The sequence below is a fragment of the Sminthopsis crassicaudata genome, chromosome 3, assembly GCF_048593235.1.
Source record: "Sminthopsis crassicaudata isolate SCR6 chromosome 3, ASM4859323v1, whole genome shotgun sequence".
In the NCBI taxonomy this organism is placed as follows: domain Eukaryota; kingdom Metazoa; phylum Chordata; class Mammalia; order Dasyuromorphia; family Dasyuridae; genus Sminthopsis; species Sminthopsis crassicaudata.
This window is the reverse complement of record NC_133619.1, coordinates 12,436,711-12,458,826: the sequence shown is the minus strand read 5'-3', so window position 1 is coordinate 12,458,826 and position 22,116 is coordinate 12,436,711. Positions and strand designations below refer to the sequence as shown.

At 37.4% G+C, this 22,116-nt stretch overlaps 1 protein-coding gene and 1 pseudogene across 1 annotated transcript in view; both read right to left on the bottom strand.

Moving 5' to 3' along the window:
- The window catches only part of ARHGEF26 (Rho guanine nucleotide exchange factor 26), a 129,212-nt gene that overhangs the window by 42,268 nt on the left and 64,828 nt on the right, over positions 1-22,116 (bottom strand). The window contains exons 7-9 of the mRNA XM_074298043.1: positions 11,838-11,990; positions 6,931-7,060; positions 1,994-2,068 (exon numbers count right to left, since the gene is read on the bottom strand). Coding sequence (XP_074154144.1) covers positions 1,994-2,068; positions 6,931-7,060; positions 11,838-11,990 — 358 coding nt within the window. The remainder of the gene's footprint in view (positions 1-1,993; positions 2,069-6,930; positions 7,061-11,837; positions 11,991-22,116) is intronic.
- On the bottom strand, positions 4,179-4,679 carry LOC141559567 (proteasome subunit beta type-1 pseudogene; annotated as a pseudogene).

Here is a 22,116-nt window from a genome sequence, read left to right as displayed (position 1 = left end):
TGTTAAGATTCCTTAGAAATTGCTCTTTTTTCCCTTCCACTTCAATCATGGCTTAAAAAAAACAAAAACAAAAACTAAAAAATAAAACCTTTTAAAATTGATTTCTAATAGATACCCCCAATTTTTTTTTTTTAATTTTAATTATTGGGGCAACTAGGTGGCACACTGGATCGAGCACCAGCCTTGAATTCAGGAGGACCTGAGTTCAAATCTGGTCTCAGACACTTAACACTTCCCAGCTGTGTGACCCTGGGCAAGTCACTTAACCCCAGCCTCAGAAAAAGAAAAAAAAAAAAAAAAAAAGAAAAAATTTAATTATTATTTAATTTTTTTTCTTATTTCTTCTTTTTCTTCTTACTTTTTTTAATTAAATAAAATCTCATTTTATTTCTCCTGCATGTCTTATGGCTTAAATAAATATCAGACTATGTAACGAAAGAGAACTGGCATTGGATCATTCCTGCTAGTGCCTCAGTGCCCTCCCCTGAATTAACTTCCATTCAATTTGTCTACATTTCTGTTTCCTTATATATGAACCTGCTGTTTCCTTCAACAGAACAGAAGTTCCTCGAGAGCAGGGGCAGCGCTCTCTCTGTATCTTCTGCTCTTAGCATAGGGCCTGGTACAAAGTAAGTGTTTATTAAGTGCTTGCTACTCTGCAGTTTGAAGGAATTGAGGGGAAGGAAGGAGAAAAAAGAAAAGATTTTTCCCAGAATGGGTAATCAGATTCCAACGCCCTGTCAGTGAGAGCATCTAGATGTGATAGCTAACCATCCATCCTAGTTGGCTTTAGGGCATAGAACGCTTGATTCATTGGATTTGGGCAACCTGGATGTGCTTTGAGATCAGCCCACACTGAAATCCTGCCATCCCTGAGGTTACATGGAAAGCATACTGTACGTAATGATAATAATACTGATAATACTGATGTTTGCCAACAGATTTTTAGATCTGTGAATTAATTCATAACCATTATTTCAGGGCTGTCTCCCATGACTGAAACGTCTTCCTTCTTTCCCCCACTTCCACAACCTCTGGTTTCCTTTAAGATTTAGTTCAAATCCTACCTTTCATAGGAGGTCTCTCCTAAGCCCACAAGCTACTAGAAGGTCCCTCTCACCACAGTAACCATCTATCTATTCTGCTTGTTTCATTCATTAAAATAATTTAGCTATACATTATACATACGTCTTTATGTACTTGTGTCCCCAATAGAATGAAAGCTCCCTGAGAGCAAGGATTATTGCATTTCTACGAAATGATGTAGTATAAATGATTAATATATGAATATGAATTCATTAATATGAATAATATCTTTATTTACTTGTGTCCCCAAGGGAATGAAAGCTCCCTGAGAGCAAGGATTATTGCATTTCTACGAAATGATGTAGTATAAATGATTAATATATGAATATGCATTCATTAATATGAATAATATCTTTATTTACTTGTGTCCCCAAGGGAATGAAAGCTCCCTGAGAGCAAGGATTATTGCATTTCTACGAAATGATGTAGTATAAATGATTAATATATGAATATGCATTCATTAATATGAATAATATCTTTATTTACTTGTGTCCCCAAGGGAATGAAAGCTCCCTGAGAGCAAGGATTATTGCATTTCTACGAAATGATGTAGTATAAATGATTAATATATGAATATGCATTCATTAATATGAATAATATCTTTATTTACTTGTGTCCCCAAGGGAATGAAAGCTCCCTGAGAGCAAGGATTATTGCATTTCAGTGACGTGATGCAGTGTAAATGCTTAATAAATGTTCGTGTAGTGATGACACCTCAGAGAAGCGTTGGGAGATTTCCTAAACAAAGAAAACGATTGTAGGCAGCAAAGTAACATCATCAATCACTGCACAAATAAGAAAACATTTATAAACCCCTTAGCACAGGGCCAGGCACATGGCTCGTCCCTTTCCTTCTTAGTAAAGTACTTGAACCGTGGACCACTTGGTAAAGTTTTCCACACCCTACCTTGCTCACTTCTTTTAGAGCTCGTTTGCAAACTTCATACTTTGGCGAATCTTTAGGTGTTTTCTGACAGATGGTCTGGAATGAATCAAAAAGAAATACTATTAATTGGTTGTAAATCATTAAATAGCAGCAAAAGCAACTTAAAAGAAGCCCTCAACGTCAAAGTCGATTCTTCGGGGATCTCCCCTCTTTACTTTGTGCTGCCTTTCTCTAGTAGAGTACCCTGAATCCCTCTTGATTAATCACTGAGTTGATGTTTTTTACCTTATTTTTCCCCCAACATCACTTTAAAAAAAAAAAAATTTCTGGATAGTGAATCCATCTTTTTCTGGCAGGATGATGTAGACCATATTCTCTGCCCTCCCCCAGTCATTTTCATTTCCTGGGGATTCTTCCCTACACTAGAATATTGCAACAAATAACGTCAGTGAAACACAACGACTCAATATGGCGGCCATGTCCATAAACTAAATTTCATTCTGCACTTGGAGGAAGAAGTGGTATTTTGTATTAGTCGTAGGCAGTCAAGGCTGGGCCCGGTCCAAAGCGCTTACTGTGGATTACAGTTATCAGTATTTGGGTCTCAGCACAGTGGCTGTAGTTTATCTCAGCTTTTTTATCTCCTTTCCTTCCCTTGGCCCTCCCATCCCATCCCACCCTCAAAGTTCTTCGCACAGAAGGGGCAAGATAAATATTCATTGACCCGAGTAGTCTTAAAGTGGTTGTAGAAATTAGAAAATGACATTTCAACTAAAAGCTACTCAATATTTTGAATATCCTTAAAGCACAGCTTGTAAGTAAAGGTAACGGTATATGTAATGAAAAGGAAAGTTTGGAGAGGAAGCAGGTTTGATGGGCTTTGAAACATTCATGCCTCATCCCATGACTGGCACTTTTAAGATGAATTTCAAAGGGACTGGTTCAGGGTCAAGGAGAATAGACCTCACGTACTTGTAAAGACAGATCAAAAAATCCAATTCAGACATGAACCCTAATATAACAAGCATGATAATACATATTTTAATCTTATTTAGCAATCTGAACTAAATTTGTAAACTGAATAAAAGCAAAGTGGCTTCCCTAGTGTTTACTTTGTTTGTTCACTTATTTAGTCACGTCCAACTCTTTGAGACCCCATGGACCATACTAGTCTTAGGGTTTCCTTGGCAAAAATAGTGGAGTGGTTTGCCATTTCCTTCTCCAAGGGATTAAAAAACAGAGGTTGGATGGCTTGCCCAGAGTCACACAAATAGTGAGTGTCCGAGGTCAGATTTGAACTTACTGATTCCAGGCCCAGAGCTCTTCCCAGAATATCTCTTTGTCTCACTAATGCTGCCAGATTTCTAAGGGAAGCCATCAGGTTGGGCAGCAGATACCTCAGGGACAAAGCGAGCTGTCATGCAAGAAAGGGAATCAAGACGGGGCTAACTTCATGGACGATGAACTGAAGTCGGACTTTCTCACCTGAGCTAAGAATTCAGGTTCAAGATTCCCAGATTGTGGGAATTACGGATGTGCATTATGGGCAAAAATCTGTCTTCTAATTCTTTATGTAAATATGGCGACTTTCCATTTAACAATGGCTCTTCTAAGACACGATGCTACTCCTTCTCAAAAGGCAGTCCCTAAGTAAGGTTTGCTCCAATAATTCTTGGATCAGAAATAAAGAGATAGAGCCAGAGAAAGCATGAGCCAGATGTGGCCCAGCCATCCTAGGAGCCGAGGGGAGTCTAGAGAGAAAAGAAAGCTTTTCAAGATAGGCATTCCCTTCCCTGACATAGTCTTCACCAAACACTGCTTTGAGTTGTCCCAAGGCAAGGGAAGAAATGCAGACTAAGTCTTATATTTATAGAAATCTTTTAGTATTTGGATAACTATTTCAATATTTCCTTTGTAGGACTATGTATTTTATTTTATGCATTTAAAAGATTATCCTGAGAAGGCTTTGTCAGACTGCCCCATTGGGGTCCATGAGACTGGTTTAAAGAGTGGGAAGGGTCTCCTTTTTCTCATCTGCCCTAGACGGATAGAATCTCTGGTCCTTTGTAAACTTCAAAAAGCCATAGTTTTACTGCTAGTTCAGTCACAAGATGGTTAAACTCCAAAAACACAGGGTTAAAGAGCAAAGTTTTACCTTGGGAAAAAACATTCACTAAAAATCATTGATAAACAAGATAGAACCTTACACAGTAAGGTCCTTTCAAGTAGGGATCTTTGTTCTGGTATTTCTAGTGTCCAGTATAGTGCATGGCACACAATAGGTTGTTAATAAAGACTTACTGAAGGTTTGACTGATATTATTCAGAAGTATGAAGGAGTCTCTCTGAAAAGATCCTACAGGATCAAAACTGTACACAGCTCCTTTGCCTTCTTCATCAGGTCCCACAATAATGTTATAAACATAGTAAGGAAAAAAGCATCTTGAATAGAGGATTGTGGACAACATTGCTGCAATTGCTCCCACGATCATGGCCTTATTATTGGAATGTTTATACATCTTTAACCTTGCTTCAATAATTTTAGTAAGTGTAAGGCAGTCTCCATGAAAACCACTGCATCCAATGACTGTTTTCTCTGTTAGTTTATAACATTTGGGGCTATCCCGAGTATGAATTGAAAAACCTTCACTTAGTCGGGTGTCAGAGGCAACAATGGAAAAATCTTCTCCAGCAATTGCCAAAACAGTTTTGAGTCAGAGAACAATAAGAAAAAAGACAAATAGGTCTAAATTTGTGATTGAAGAATAGGAGAAATTCTAGAAAATGAAAATATAACTACATGTCAACAGAAAGTCATTTCGTAAGAGTTCAAAATCAATATTTTGAATCAATCTACTTATTCTGTGTAGAGTACATATTTTCTTTTCATGGAATCTCAGTCAATGGGACCTTGGTAGCCATTTAATCTAATCTACACTGAACTTGGGTTCTTCTATGACAGTTTGGGCAAGTCTAGCCTTGTTGGGAAACCTTCAACTCTAGGAAGCCCAATGTAACCCGAGGCATTCCCATTGAATTTTTGGATAGATGTAATCACCAGCATAATAGATAGCAATAAGTTTGGAAGCCATGAAGATAGGAGTTCCAGTTTTGCTTTTCACACATAATCCTTCAAAATACTAGGGAACTCCCAAGTTTAAGAGAAGATGACAACTAACATTTGATTGTCTAATTCCTAATTCTAAAAAAGCTTCAGGCTTAATCCTATTTCCCAGCTTTTTTCTTCCATTAAACTCGGATGTATCTTTTTACAATCCCTACCTACAACACTGCCTTTCAAAGACTTCAAAGATTTCACCTCCAACTTTAGCTTTTACGATTCATTTCTCTTTGAAAGAAATCTTAACTAACAACAGAAATCAAACATTTACGACCTCCCATAGTACTCGGCATCCTGCTTCACACATAATGGGGACTCAACAAATGTTCGCTGGATGCATGTCAGGGCGGATGGTTCGTGGGAAAGTAGGGTTCATTTTAGAGCCAACTCTGGTGGAATAGATACATTGCCTAAAGCAAGGAAGATCTGTACTTCAACATTTTCTGTAAAATTCTGTGTGCCAGATCACTTTAAAAAGTGAATATGCCTTAAATGATATTTGCTTACTGTGGGAATTCACCATCAAGATGAATTATGAAGAGCAATAAACTATTTCACTTGGGAAAACAAGAATAACTAACAAGAAGCAAACCAGCTTCCAGCTCTACTCTGGTCTGGACCAGCCTTCCCTAGCCTTACTTGCTCTGCTCATTTCTCTGGAAATTTCTGACTCCATAAGGCAAACCAATGCTGATCCATCCATCTGTTTTTACCATATTACAATATTTTTTTTATTCAAAAGTCAGTTTCATACCCACATTTTCCAAGAAGTGCCCTAAGGAATGGTATTCCTTTTAATTTTGCTTATGATTCTACATATATTTATCTCAGCCCTTTTGGTTTCACACTTTAGCTATTTTTTCTACATTGGAGGAATAATCAATTATTCTATATATTCTACCCTCAGAGTGCCAGTACGAGCACCTTAAAAGCAAAGAATATTTGAATTGGACAAGTCCTTAAAGATTATCTAAGCCATTCTTCTTTTCAAGATAATATAAGTCATTCTTCTCTTTTTACTGATGAAAAAACAAAACCTCGAAGAAGAAGAAAAAGTGTTATAAATAAGGTCTCACAGTTTGATTGTAAGAGAGCCAAGATTCAAATCCAAAGTTTCTGACTCTAAGGCCATTGACCTTTCTAACTGGGAGAATACATGATGCTTTGGACCTAAGAGAAATCTTGAGTGCTTTTTGGAGTTAGAAATGGCTTTGTGAGTTGTTGAATGAATAAATGAAAGTTCCCAGAAAGAACTCTGATTCTATATCTTTACATATGAGTTGGAGGGAATAAGACTGGCAGGAGCAGGTAGAGTTAGTTATAATCATGCTCATGGATAGTTGTCTTCAAGTATTTGAAGGGTTGTAATCCAAAGAAGAGAGTAAGCTTGGTCCATTTGGTCCCAGGGAGCAGAAGCAAGAACAAGGGCCTGAAGAAGCAAAAAGGTGACACTCCATATCAGGGACAGCTTCCTCATCCTTTAAGTAATTCCCAAATGGAACGAGCAGCCTAGGAAGGTTACCCCTCCTTGGAGTTCTTCAAGCAGACTGGATGACCACATGTCAGGAGTGTTAAAAGTAGAGAATCCTTTCATGGATGTGTTAGAGGCCCTTTCCAACTCTTAAAGTCCATGTTTTCATGATATCGCTTGCATTGAAGATGATTTGAAAACCCAAAAGAGGTCTCAAATTGCCCTTCCATCCTGTAGCTTCTTACTGAATAAGGACAAGGGTCTCAACATTTTCACAGATGTGTCGAGGAAGTACACCCCCAAATACAAACAGCAAAGTCTCCATCATAATACAAAAAGTGAATTTAAAAAAAATTAAGTTTCTTACATCCATCAGCAAGGGAAGACGCGTAACCCTCTGCATGGGGAGAATGAGGAAAGAGATCATGGGTAAATTCCTACACTCTTCTTGGGATTCAATCCGAGATAATACTTCTTTAAAAGATGGATTAGTTGCTCTGAGAAGGGGGAAAACAAAACAAAACACAACATTTCATAAGATTAGTTGCTACCCACTTTGACTTTATCTCCTTAAATAAATAGCCAAATAGGAATATATTCATGTCAAAGTGAAAGTTTTTCATTCACAATAATTTTTAAATATAAAATCCCAACAATCCCCTAATTAGTTAATTATTAAGACTTAAAAAATGAAATAACACAAAACATAATTTTATGGAAGCTTTCATGGGTTACAAATCTAGGGAACTCCAAACAAAATGTAAATTGTCAGCAAAAGGGTATCTTTGAAGATATCCAAGGGTACCCATAGATATCTATGGGTTGGGATTTTATACTTTAAAATTCTAACAATTCCATAATTAGCTAATTGTTAAGATTATCAAAGTCAAACAACATAAAACAGGATTTTACGGAAGTTTTCATGGGTTACAAATCTAGGGAACTCCAAACAAAATGTAAATTGTCAGCAAAGGGTATCTTTGAAGATATCCAAGGGTATCCATAGATATCTATGGGTTGGGATTTTATACTTTAAAATTCTAACAATTCCATAATTAGCTAATTGTTAAGATTATCAAAGTCAAACAACATAAAACAGGATTTTACGGAAGCTTTCATGGGTTACAAATCTAGGGAACTGCAAAAAATGACCACAAAATGTAAACAGTCAGTACAGTGGTACCTTTGAAGATATGGAGATTACCATAATTGTAAATGTAAGCAGATCCCCTCCCCCACTTATTCTAAATTAGCACCCACCAGGCCCATTTCCTAACCGCTCTCCACCTAGATGTGAATTCCATTTACAAAGGGAAGAATGACTCCTCCCAGATTTGAATCTGCATTAATAGAATAGTTCAAACTAAGTTTTGCTCCAGAGCCCAGCTTCTTAAACTGTGGGTCCTATGGGATCTTGCAGCTAAATGTGGAGAGTCACAAAATTATGATTTATTGATAGTAAGTTTTGATTTGTGTATCTATTTTATATCCCTATATGCCCAGGATCATATAAAAATTTCTTGGGCAAAAAGGGGTCATGAGTAGAAAAAGTTTAAGAAGCCTAATAGATTCCCAACATAAGGCAGAAGAGCTTCAACCTGGTTTCTCAATCTCCTCCCATCCCCGAGACAACATTGAAAAGACTGGGATGTTCTCAGATTCTTCAATTCTTCTAATATATACTCACAGTTACACACAGTGGTCAGCACACAGTAGGTGCTGAATAAATGCTCATTAACTGGCTGCCAGATCTATCCTATAACTGGGAAAGAAATCAGGAGACTAACAGATGCTAAAATCTATAGTCACGCTTATCAGACGATAAGCTACTTGAAGGCACAGATTCATGCCTTAGTTATGTTTGTAGAAATGTTTAGTAATAATAACTCATGCTTTGGAACGTCTCAACATACTCTCTATTCTTGGATCCCCACAAAAGCTGTCAGATGCTATTATTAAGCCAGTTTTACAGAAAGGGAAACTGAGGTCAAAATAAAGCAAGCTCTGAAAAGGAAGTATCTAATAATTGCTGCTGGACATTTATAGTTGTGTGGTCTTCTGGGCAAATCACTTCAATTTCCTGGAGCTCAGTTTCCTCCTCTGTAAAATGAGGTGGTTGGATCTAATGGCCTCCAAGTTCTCTTCCAATCCTCAGTCTCTGAATCTGTGATTTCTTAAATTGGGTCTGACAAATCATAGGATTCTTACAAGCTAGCAGAGTAGTTAATTCTCTTGTGATGAGCAGGTGAGGAAGGTGGGAAGAGCTAGGAAAGGAGGGTATTGCTGATTATGAGAATTTTTTCTTTAAAAAACAAAAATCAACCATGATATTCCTCATTAAAAGTGACAAATGTCTGGAGAAGTAGATTAAAAAAAAATACAAAATGCAGAGCTTCCAAATAGAAGCTTTCTGATTATAATACTCAAGCGGAGCCCCAAAGCGAAGAGGAGAAAATGCATCTGCCCTTACTCATGTACACTAAGAGGTAGAACACTGGATATTCTGTCACAGGTGGCTCATGAATTTTTCTAAACTTGCCTTCCCTCCTCTCTCATCCCTTTTATTTCTTATTCTTACAAGGAATGGCTCTCTCCGGACAAAAGGGCAGCAGACATATCCTCTGAAATAAAGGTGACTCTTTAAAAATGCCACCATTATTATTATTCTTTTTTTTAGGAAAGTAAAATTTCATTTATTTGATCTGCCTGGAAGTAGAAAAATGACATAAAAAGAAACCAACAAGTCTATCTGTGGGGTTAAAAAAAAAATCATTTTTACAAAGCACCAACTATTTCTAATGTTTTCAAAAGGATTTTTAAAGATAAACTATATTCAGCAAAAGAAAAGAGACAATGGTATAGTGAAAGAAAACATTGTTCAGAAGACTTGTGATGATTTCCAAAATCTTGCTCTGACAGTTCAAAATAATAATTTTCCCCTCAAAATTCTAATCAATTTATATGATTTTAAGCTCTCTTCTGCACCATCTTCAACAAAACATGGTAAAGGAAGGAGGTTAGGAAAGGAGGGACACTTAGATTAGTTATTAGGAATAAGGTCAAGAAATATAGCAAGTGATTTTCTATGGAGAGCTTTTCAATTCTTTTAGGAGACTCTCCTTTGAGTCTGGTGGTGGATTGGAGCAGACTCCAGCCTTCCACCTCCCCAAGGACAGCTTTCTGCACATGAAGGTCTCAAGACAGCCCTCCTGACCAAAAGGGGCTCCTTTATCTCCATGTAGGGCCCCAGGAAGATAATCCTCACACCCACCCACCCTACACACCTGGTCTGCATGGAAGCTTGCCAGAGCCCTGTGCTGTGGGAATCAAACGCCCAGGATGCTGGGAGAGAGCTGCAGACAGATTAGTCCTGGCAGGGCTCTCCCCAAATGGGGCTGGAGGCATGTGCATGCACCTAAGACGTAAGGCAAGGGACAAAAGCCAAGCTGTGCAATCAGCAGCAGGCTCCTGAGAATCACCCCATCAAACGCTTTCCTACAGAACGGCAAGAGAGACTTGGAGAGGGTGCAAAGGCAGAGCTCGCCTTAGCTGCTCTGGGGGAGTCATCTGTTTACGTCTGTAAAAATGCATGATTCAATCAGAGGTGGAACTTCCTTGGGATTACAGAACTTTTTAAATCAAGAAGTGATTTATTCTTCCCCATTGCTTCCCATCCAAGTCAACTGTAGTGAAACAGTATTTTCCCCTAAGCCAGTGTAACTGAATATGATCTATTGGAAGGGAGGTGACTGATCTGTTCTTCTTGGCCCTAGAAGGTAGAAATTGAGCAATAGGTATAAGAGACAGGCGGTATGATGGAACGGAGGGAAAAAAATTATTTTTTATTTATTGTGTGTTTATTGTGGAAGTAAAGAATTAGAAATGATGCATATGCCCTTGATTGGGGCTAAATCAAGTCTGGTACATGAATATAATATTATGAAAGTATATATACATATATATATATATATATATATATATATATATATATATATATATGTCTCTGATATAATATATATATATAATATGTATAATTATATGTCTCTGATCATCAAATATATATATATCTGATGGTCAGAGACATATAATATTATGAAAGTATATTAATATATATATTTGATGGTCAGAGACCCGAGTTCAAATTCTGGCTCAGCCACTTGCCCTTGTGTGACATTGGGCAAGTCACAGCCTATCTGCTTCAGGTTTCCTCCTCTGTAAAATGATCTTAATGATCTCTTAGGATCCCTTCCAGTTATAATCTATGAGCCTGGGATACTGAAGAAGGAGCAACTTCGATTGACCAGTAGGAATAATTTGGGAAAAATAAAAGTGATCTAAAAACGCACTGGACTGCCTTGAGAGGTAATAAATGGGCTCCAGAGGCTCATGGGGAAGCTGTAGGAAGGAATGGGTTCAACGAGGCGGCCCCGAGGTCCCACAGTTGCCAGGATTCAGGACAGCAGGGTGGTAGTCCTCGCTACTATTAGTTAAAATTGCTTCACTTCCCCCCTGTGGTCTTCATTTCCATTTACAGAATAAGAGGGGGGGATTGAAGGATTGATTTCCAAGATGTTCTAAGTTCTGTGATCCCATGATACATTACTAAAAGCTCTTGTCTCCTTGGTCTCTAGATCTCCCACTTAGATACTTTCTCCTTATTCTCTTACCATTTAACAGCTCCTTCCTTCTCTAGAGAAACTCTTATCCTAGAGTCATACTCATCTGATTAGCAAACACCGCTCTCAAACCAACATATCAGGAAGAGTTCCAACCGCACGTCCATCATTTGTGACAATGGCCATCTCCTCCTCCTTTGCTTTCGTGGAGGTACCTTTTCTTCTCCCCCCTTTCTCCCCCTCCCCCAAGTTCTGGAACCATGAACCATGACAAATCAGCTTCATTGTTCCTAGATGGAATGTGTTAATTTACTCCCCACTGCCCCCCAAGCCCCATTCCCCATTCCTATAACTTTCCAGACAAAAGAGTCTCTTCCAATTACAGTGCTTTGTTCCCCCAGGACAATATAAACTCCTAAATCACAGGGACTGTTTTTACTTTTGGTACTGTATTCCTAGTATTTAGCACAACCTCCGGAACATAAGGATTTAATCAGTGTGTTTTCATTCAGCCATTCATTCATATTTCACACCAATGGGTTTATTCTAAAATAGACAATTCCAAAACCATTTTTAATCAATTAATCAGCGTAGTCCCACTCACTTTAGGTTTTTAAAACTAAATCAGTGTTTTGCAAATGCAACAAATGTTACTTACAGTAATTTTTGTAGAGTCCTTTGCTGGTAGACTTCATTTGTACAATATTTTATATATGGATCAAAGGTAGATGTTGTATGCTTTTCTACAATGTCACTTATGTCATCTAGGAAGATATTATTTTGGTGTCTTTCTTCCAATTCTTTAAAAAATCTGTGAAAAAATAGAAGCATTTACATTTTGTGTTTTCTTTTTTTTTAACTTGGTACATTTGAGAATGAAAAGGTGCATTTCACACAAGCTCAAAGTTTATTCCTCTGATATCTTGGATATAGTTGAAAAAAAAGAATGCATAAGACTGGGAAAGCAAGGGAAGATCTGAAAAGTGATCTAATGGAGACAAAACGCAACTTCTTACTGGCATTAAAAATACAGAATTAAGGACAATTTCGAAAACAAATGACTAATTCTAGACCTATAGCATGAGGAAGTCAAGGGAAGAAGAGGTGCTACAGGCGCTACCAGCCCTGTTTATTGTGGAAGTAAAGAATTAGAAATGATGCACATGCCCTTGATTGGGGCTAAATCAAGTCTGGTACATGAATAAAATATTATGAAAGTATATTAATTATAATATTAAATAACATTATCAATTAATATTTAATTATTTTACTGTATATTTAATATTATTAATCAATAAATATATTAAAATATGACTATAATTGTAATATTAAGAAATTGTGAGGGGCAGCTGGATGGCGCAGTGGATAGAGCACCAGCTCTGAAGTCAGGAGGATCTGAATTCAAATCTAGTCTCAGACACTGACTGTGTGACCCTGGGCAAGTCACTTAACCCCAATCGCCTCAGTAAAAAAGAAAAAAGAAATTATGAATATGAAAAATTCAGAGAAAAGTATATGAGAAAATTGGCATAACCTGGTGCTGAGTGATATAAACAGAAGCAGGAAAACAATATACGCAATGACTAACCATGCAAATGGAAAGATCAAAAGAAGCCGTGCTGAATATTGCCACGTTTAGCCCGGGAGATGAAAAAATGCCCTCTTGGCAAGAGTGGAAGTGGAGTACGGGAATAGGTGAGATTTTCCATTAGTGAAAATCCTAGGCTTCGATCTGCATTCAGTCTCCCTCGTTCCCTCTCTGGATACAGATGGCCTTTTCCACTCCAAGTCTACTGGAATGTTTTGGATCACTGCATTGATGAGAAGAGCCAAGTCTACTCTCGTTATAGACCTAACCTGGAGAAAACTTCCAGGGGAATTCTCAGGAGAAAGGAAGGGAACTCAGGGAAGGTAAAAGGCAAAAAGCGAGAAGGAACAGCATTCCAGGCTTGGAGGATATCCACCACAAAGACACCGAAGGAAAGTGGAATGCTTGAAGAATAGTGTATCCCCAATCGCGGGCCAGCCTGCCACTCATTATGGCACATTTATTGTATATATAGAATAAATTTCATTACATATAAGAAATCTGATTCATCAGTCACCTTAATCTTATGCACAAGTTGATAGGCAATGATACAAAGTGGTTCTCTAAACCTCCAGGAACAAATAAAAATGCATCGCTTAGTGTTCAAAGCCCTTCATAACCTGTTCCTCTCCTACCTGTCCAGCCTTCTTAAACCCTGTTCCTTTATATGACATGTGCTCTGACCTTGACCTCCTGGCTGTCCCATAAACGAGACTCTCCATCTCTCAGCTGTGGGCATGTTCTCTGGCTGTCCCCCATCCCTGAAAGTGCTTTCTTCTTCTCTCTAACTAGTGACCTCCCTCTTTCCTGGCTTCCTTTGTATCTCAACCAAAATTCCACCTTCTCCAGGAAACCTTCCCCAATCCCTCTTAGTCCCAATGCTTTATTTCTGCTGTTTCCTATTTTATACACACACACAAACATATGCACGTATATAAATTATATGTTTATATTTGTTTCCATGATATCCTAGACTATAACTAATCTAAAGTTATAGATTACTATAGATTCTAACTATATACATAGTTATAATTAGGTTATAACTTTCTTGAGAGCAGGGACCATCTTTTATCTCTTTTCATCATTTCAGAACTCAGAGGAGAGCCTGGCATACAATACGTGCTTAATAAATATCTACTGACTGATTGGATGCTACATACCTATGCATCTATCATTACTGGCAGCTAATGACTTAGCACAGAGTCATGATTCATGTTAATTGCCATTGATGGTGAATCAGTATCTTTGGAGTAATTTGTTCTCCTATTAAAACTATTAGGGACAGGGCAGCAGGTGGCGCAGTGGATAGAGCACCGGCCTTGAATTCAGGAGGACCCGAGTTCAAATCTCAGACACTGAACACTTCCTAGCTGTGTGATCCTGGGCAAGTCACTTAACCCCAGCCTCAGGAAAAAAATAAAGTGTGGGTGCATCAGAAAAATAAAAATAAAATAAAATAAAATAAAATAAAATAAAATAAAATAAAAAGGGAGGCAGCTAGGTGGCGCAGTGGATAGAGCACCAGCCTTGAATTCAGGAGGACCCGAGTTCAAATATGGTCTCAGACACTTAACACTTACTTCCTAGCTGTGTGACCGTGGGCAAGTCACTTAACCCCAGCCTCAGGGAAAAAAACAAAAAACAAAAAACTATCAGGGGTTGGCCAACTATGGCCTGTAGACCAAATCCATACTGCTACCTGTCTTTCGATAGTCTGCAGGCTAAAAATAATATTTATATTTTAAAATAAAATATCAAAAGTAAATAATAGACAAAAATGTTAAAATGTAAAAATCTTTCTTAGCTTTGGCCCCCCTAAGCCATAGTTTGCTGGCCTTTTTTCTAAATCAGAATCCTTTAGAACTTGCCTAACAGCACACTTTGGTTGTCTCCATTTCTAAAACTGAACTACTCAAAGCATCGACAGCGATCTCCACTCAGTGGAGATCTCCCCATCTTTGTCTTGAAACCCAGGTCAAGTTTGTGGTGGTGGTGATCATTCAACAATCTGGTTCTCAACTCAGATCAAATGTGCTCACACTCAAGGTTAATAACCTCGAGTCAAAACAGAGCTACCTTGTCATTCCAGGCTCTCCTCAGCTCACTACTTGCTGCCTGTTCCAAAGAGGCTCTGGACTAAGGATGATCTATGATACGTGGTCAGACATAAGCTAATGAACATCTTCAACTTAAAAAAAGAATCAAGCATCTCATCTCTTCAACTCTAGTCTCCTCGTTCCAAATGATGAATCTAACTTTTCACTTCGTAGCTGTCCACACAAAATCGACCCTTGTTTACTTCTGGTTTCCTCCACACCTGTGTCTACTCCCCGCTGAAGTCTGTCACTTGTGTCAACATTCCCCCACTCCCTCTGCTAAACACTAGCCGGGACAGAAGGGACAGAGGCAGACAGAAATAGGTCCCCCGTGCTATTGATCACACACGACTTTCTCTCTCTGGAACCCATCCCTTTCTAGAAGCTCTCACTCATGACTGGATTGTATCCCTTCCTTATCTTAAACTCTTACAAAACCCAGTTTCCTACAGAACTTAGCTCAAATGGCCTCTCCTTGAAGCCTTTTTTGATCTGATGAACTGTTTACCTTGCATTCATTTATACATTTTGTACATATTGATGATACATAAATATAAGATTTTCCCCTAAATTTAAACTCCTCAAGGGGAGAAACTGTTTCAGTGACATCTCTGAGTCCCAGATGCTCAGCAAAAGGCCTGGCACACAATAACTGTGTTTGCTTATGCAGATTCTGTTCCCTGGTGCTAGGGAGGATATTTACAGGAGAAAGGAGGAGAAAGATTGACGTTTGCTTTGGAATAAATAACCCCTTCCTAGAAATTACCCTAGAATTACTCTGTACTGATTTTTTTGTTTTGTTTACCCAGTAAAAATATGTCATGTATACATATATTGTATTTAATTTATACTCTAACACATTTAACATGTATGGGTCAACCTGCCAAGGGGGTGGGGGGAAGGAGTGAAAAATTAGAACAAAAGGTTTGGCAATTGTCAATGTTGTAAAATTACCCATGCATATATCTGGTAAATAAAAACTATTAAAATATTTTTTAAAATATGGCTTTATAAATATAAAACAGGAAAGACCCATATGAAGCCAGTAGAAAAAATATTCTTTGATGGCTTGAGGATGTCTTTACCATAGGTTTAGCTCCCATCAGTAACAAAATGGAAGAAGCCCCAGCCATGCTTCCCAACCAGGTACCAGAGGCCTCTGGCAGTCTTTCTTGTTGCCATGGACAATTCCACATCCTTACGCATCTCTTAAATGGTGTCTCATGATCCTAAGGAACAAACTAATTTTGATTCTTTTGGTTTTCAGCTATAGACAGGATAGTGAGAAACTTTATTATTAAGGTTCATGTGGTTTTAAAGTGAAACCCTTAGGAAAATGAAATACCAGATAATTATTTAGTCATCAACTGTTTTTATATGTAAAATTTTCAGTTACAAATATTACAAATACGTATTTTAGCAAAGGAATTTTAAATACTCCTCTCTAGCTCACTACTAATAACCAGAAAGAATGCAGCTACAACACCAAAAACAACAGAAACTTGGCTTTTCTCTGCGTAAAAGGAAATTTCATTTACTAGTACAAAAGGTTTGCCAAAGTATGAAACAGAAACCAGGCATCAATGAAATAAGTATTTTCTGCTACTTATCTAATTAAAATATAAACCAAACCAATCATATTCTATTTCATTTGAAACACAGCAATGAAAAAAAAAATTTGATGCCGAAAATCTCTAGACACGTTGGCAAATTCATAGTGCCACGTGACCTGTAGGATGACAGCTTAAAGAGTATCGCTGGCAAGGACAAGGTATTATTTTGGAAACCAAGAATAGTGGAGATTCAGGCCAGAATCTATTATCCAGGCACTTGAAGAAATAGAGGCCTGCAGATAAAATCTAAACAAATTTGTAAAAAACAAAACAAAACAAAAAAAGATTGTTTTTTTGGGGGAAAAACAAACAAGCAAAACTCCCAACAAACCAACAACTACTGAATGACTCTCCTCCACATGTAAAGAATATGGCTTTGAAACTTCATAAAACAGATCTATGTAGGAACAACTAACAATCAACTCCTATGGTAGTCTGGTGGATTTCCTGTCCCTGTGTCTATAAAGTCATTATTTTGTTTCTCTAGTATTTCAATATCCAAGAACTTTCAATATCTTGGGGCAGGAAGGAAGCCTTAAGTTCTTAAAAACTTGGCTGGAGAAGCTTAAGGCCTCATGGATCCTATCACTCTAGAGAAAACGATGGCATGGGTGCACTGATGGACAACATGTCTGAGAAGCGACCAGCAAAGTTCCAAGAGCCTCATTTTAGGACTGTTCACAGGGCTCTGAATTCTGACATGAACAGCACTGAATTGAATGAAATATATAGATTATGGTGAGAGAATGGAAGATTTGTGATCTGGGTCAGTGTCCACACTGCTAAAATCAGGAACACTAGTACTTAGTTATCTTGTATATACTTCTCTGTGGCCATACACAGATCTTTTATAATCTCCTTCAATAGAATGTAAGCTTTGTGAAAGCAGGAAATATTTGATTTTTCTCTTTGTATCCTTAGAGTCTAGTACAGTGTACCAGCTCCCAACATTCAGAAAGCTCTGAGAAAACACTGGCTAGTTTATCTGCTGTTTTATATTTAACTTATGTCTAATTGAGTAAGAATATTGTGTGGGAATTGGGAAAATATTTTTACAGTTAAAGGTTGTGATAAATGCCTCATTTCCAAATTATATAGAGAACTGACCCTAATTTATAAGAAATCAAACCATTCTCCAATTGATAAATGGTCAAAGGATATGAACAGACAATTCTCAGAGGATGAAATTGAAACTATATCCACTCACATGAAAGAGTGTTCCAAATCACTACTGATCAGAGAAATGCAAATTAAGACAACTCTGAGATACCACTACACACCTGTCAGATTGGCTAAGATGACAGGAACAAATAATGATGAATGTTGGAGGGGATGTGGGGAAACTGGGACACTGATACATTGTTGGTGGAGTTGTGAAAGAATCCAGCCATTCTGGAGAGCAATCTGGAACTATGCCCAAAAAGTTATCAAACTGTGCATACCCTCTGATCCAGCATTGCTGTTATTGGGATTATATCCCAAAGAAATACTAAGGAGGGGAAAGGGACCTGTATGTGCCAAAATGTGTGTGGAAGCTCTTTTCGTAGTGGCTAGAAACCGGAAGTTGAATGGATGTCCATCCATTGGAGAATGGTTGGGTAAATTGTGGTATATGAAGGTTATGGAATATTATTGCTCTGTAAGAAATGACCAGCAGGAGGAATACAGAGAGGCCTGGAGAGACTTACATCAACTGATGCTGAGTGAAATGAGCAGAACTAGGAGATCATTATACACCTCAACAACGATACTATATGAGGATGTATTCTGATGGAAGTGGAAATCTTCAACATAGAGAAGATCCAACTCACTTCCAGTTGATCAGTGATGGACAGAAACAACTACACCCAGAGAAGGAACACTGGGAAGTGAATGTAAATTGTTAGCACTACTGTCTATCTACCCAGGTTACTTATACCTTCGGAATCCAATACTTAATGTGCAACAAGAACATGGGATTTGCACACATATGTTGTATCTAGGTTATACTGTAACACATTTAATATGTATGGGATTGCCTGTCATCTAGGGGAGGGAGTAGAGGGAGGGAGAGGAAAATTTGGAAAAATGAATACAAGGGATAATGTTATTTAAAAAAATTACTCATGCATATGTACTGTCAAAAAAAATTTTTGTAATTATAAAATTAATAATAATAATAAAGAATATTGTGTGGGATTACCAGTTTCATCTCCTCTTCCTCTACAAAACAACACAAATACCACAACTCCCTACATCACCTTTGAAATCTCATTTCCATTTTATTCCAATTAATAAACCCTGAAAAGGTACTTATGTAGGGGATTCAGAGTGTTTACTTTGTTTTATATTTGAATGGAATACCAAGTTGTTCAGAGTAAATTTGTAATTTCATGTGCAATTATCTTTTTATTGTGCTTTTTTGAACATGTTTGTTCTGTTTCATAAATTAAAGATAATTTTTTTAAAGAGAAATGTAGTAGTTTCCCAAATGGTTATTGGAAATTTCCTCAAAGAAATGATAACCACCACAAAATTAGATATCAGAATTATCTTCACTTCTTCCCCATAGGAATCTTGGACTCCCCTTCCTCCCTAACACCCAGAGCTCTGTAGAGCTTGTTGTTAAACATTTACCAGCACAAGCCTGGGTGGAGGCTTATTAATGGGCAATAGCTATTGCAGGGTACAATTTTAAACTCAATACACATTATTAACTTTTTCTCCATCACTTCCTTCCATTAAAACAATGGGAAAAAAAAAAAGAAATCCTTAACCTACAACATCTAACTATTTCCTAGTATAAATGCTCACAACAATTTAACAATCTGCTGGAGAGTTGAGGCAAGTTGGTTCCAGCACACTGCTATTTATCTATCCACTCCCCCATCCTTCCTTTCTTCCTTCTTTTATTTTGCATATAATTATATGTCTACATCATTTAGAGAGAAGGTAAGCTCCCTTAAAGCAGGGTCTGTTTTACTTTGTCCCCAGTGCTTAACACAGTGTCTGACACATAGTAGGAGCTTAATAAATGTTTGCCAATAGATTAAATAGTCCTATGTTCCTATGACTGAATTTAGTGCCTTCTTCCAGTTTCCATATAACATCTAGACTTCTACATATCTGATTAGTTATGGGGGCTCAATGTCTTGTTTTATTGCTATAATTATCTTAAAAGCAGCATAGGTGTGTAAAAGACTTTGGAGTGACTAGCACATTGTAAAGTTATATATATTATATATTATTATTAAAATATATATTATATATTAAATATATATTTATATATAGTACATCTATATCTATATCTAGATATCTATTTAGATATCTAGATATAGATATAGATATAGATATAGATATAGATATAGATATATTAGTTAATATATTTGTATCTGGCTATGTAAGGGTTAGTGTTGAAAAATTATCCGTGTATATGTTTTGAAAATAAAAAGCTTAAAAAAAAATTTGTAAAGTGCTTTAATAAAGACCTTTAAAGACAAAAAAAAACAATTGTCTTAGAACCAAATATGTAAATTATTAGTGTCTGTCCTTAATTAGATTGCTCCCTTTTGAAGGAATGAAAATCAAACCATAACAGTTTCCATGTTTCTTGCAGCAATTACCTGTAAACTTTGCATAGATAAGACATTCTCTTACAGATCAAAACAAAACAAAACAAGTCTAACTCCAGCTGATGTGCAAATGTTCCAGTATCAACACCATCAGCCCACTCAAGGAGTCTCCTGATTATATAATTTACAGTTATTTCAGAAATGAATTTCCCTACCAATATCCAAAAGGAATTCCCAACTAATTCCATGTCTGGTCATCTTCCAATATGTACCCTTCCCAGTGCCTGGCACACAGGAGGCGCTCAAAGAATGCTTTCTTGATTTATTGATTGAGTGGGGGCAGGGAGGAGAACAGGGAATTCTGCTTTGGTAAGAAAACAGTTTTAATTAGCTAACCAAAGAAAGAGAAAAAAAAAAAAAAATCAAACGAGTGAGCATCTATTATTGGTCTGCCAAGCCCAACTCTTCATGACCCCATTTGGGGTTTCTTGGCAAAGACGCTGGAGTGGTTTGCCATTTCCTTGTCCTGCCCATTTTACAGATGAAGAATTGAGGCAAACAGGGTTAAGTGACTTTCCCAGGTATGGTCCCATGGCAAGTATCTGAGGCCAGATTTGAACTCGGGAAGATGGGGCTTCCTCAGAGTTGTCTATGCTCTATGGCACCACCTACCCTGCACGCATTGTGTGCTTTCCAAGGGGAAAACTGTCTGGAAGGTCCGATCTCACTGAACCCAGGAGCCAGCCAAAACTTGGAACAGAAAAGAGTATTTTAGTCACCAAATTAAACCTATTTGAAAGCAAACAGCCGGAGGAAATCGGAGCTTTTGAAAGACAGTTAAAGAAAATAGCAAAGTTTACCAAGAGCACCTAAGTGTGAATATCTCCCGTGAATTTAGAAGTATCTTGGGCCTGACATTACTTGAAGAAGCATGGGAAAGAGGCTTAACTTTAAGGAGAAAAGTAACTTTAAATTTTTAGGTAATAAGGTCTATTTTGGGGAAGTGATTGGTTGTCCTTCTGCATCCTTTTCTTTGAAGAGGCTCTTTATTTTTCTAGTATTTCATAATGCCTTCAGCACAACATCTTTCCCAAATATAAGGCACCTGGATAGTCTCACCAGTTCCAGGTAATCTATTTTCCATTGGGACTTTGCCTGGGTCATCTTCCGTGACAGTAAGGAACATAAATAAATGTCTTCCTGATTTTTTGATAATCAAAGACCATTAAAAAAAAAAAGTTATTATTGTAGTTTTATCGATTTATTGTTTATTACGGAATACTGTCTGATCCTACCACAGGTGTTCTTTAGAGGAACTTTTTAGACCAAGATTGTTGGACTAAATAAAATGCTTTGTTTTGTTTTGTTTCACAATCAGCAGAGAAATAACAAACAGTGGGATTTAGTATCTTCTGTCTCTTTCATATTGATGAGAGCTTGTAATCATTTGCAAATGTTTCTCATCTTTTCCTCAAGCTTGGTAGGTATAATGGTCTTCCCCATTTTACAGATTAGGAAACTGAGACTGAGAATAGGTAAATGGCTTGTCCAGACTCACCCAATCTTTAATAAATGAAGCACAATATGGCCTATTTTTTAGAAGTCCAGATAAATTCCTTATTACACTTATTAAATCACACTGCCACGTAGCCGTAATACTGTGACCTTTTATGTTGTTTTGGAATTCTACCTTTGGCCTGTATTGAAAATAAATTCCTCAGAATATTCTTAAAATGCTATATATGTGCAGAGAAAGATGAGGAATAGATATTTCACAATTTGTGACAATTCCAGTGAAGAAATTTACCTTGGACATGAAACACATAGGGAGCGTCCAAGGCAAGATGTAAAGTCAGACCATCCAGTAATTTATTTACTCTTTATATTGTTCTTATGAAGTCATCCAAAAAATGGATGATTTAACATGTCTGACTCTATGACCCTGTATGGAGTTTTCTTGGCAAAAACCCTGGGGTTGTTTGCCCTTTTCTTCTTCAAGAGGCCTTAAGAGACTTGCCCAGGGTCACAGAGCCATTATCTGAGGCCGGATTTGAACTCATGAAAATGAATATATGATATATATTATATA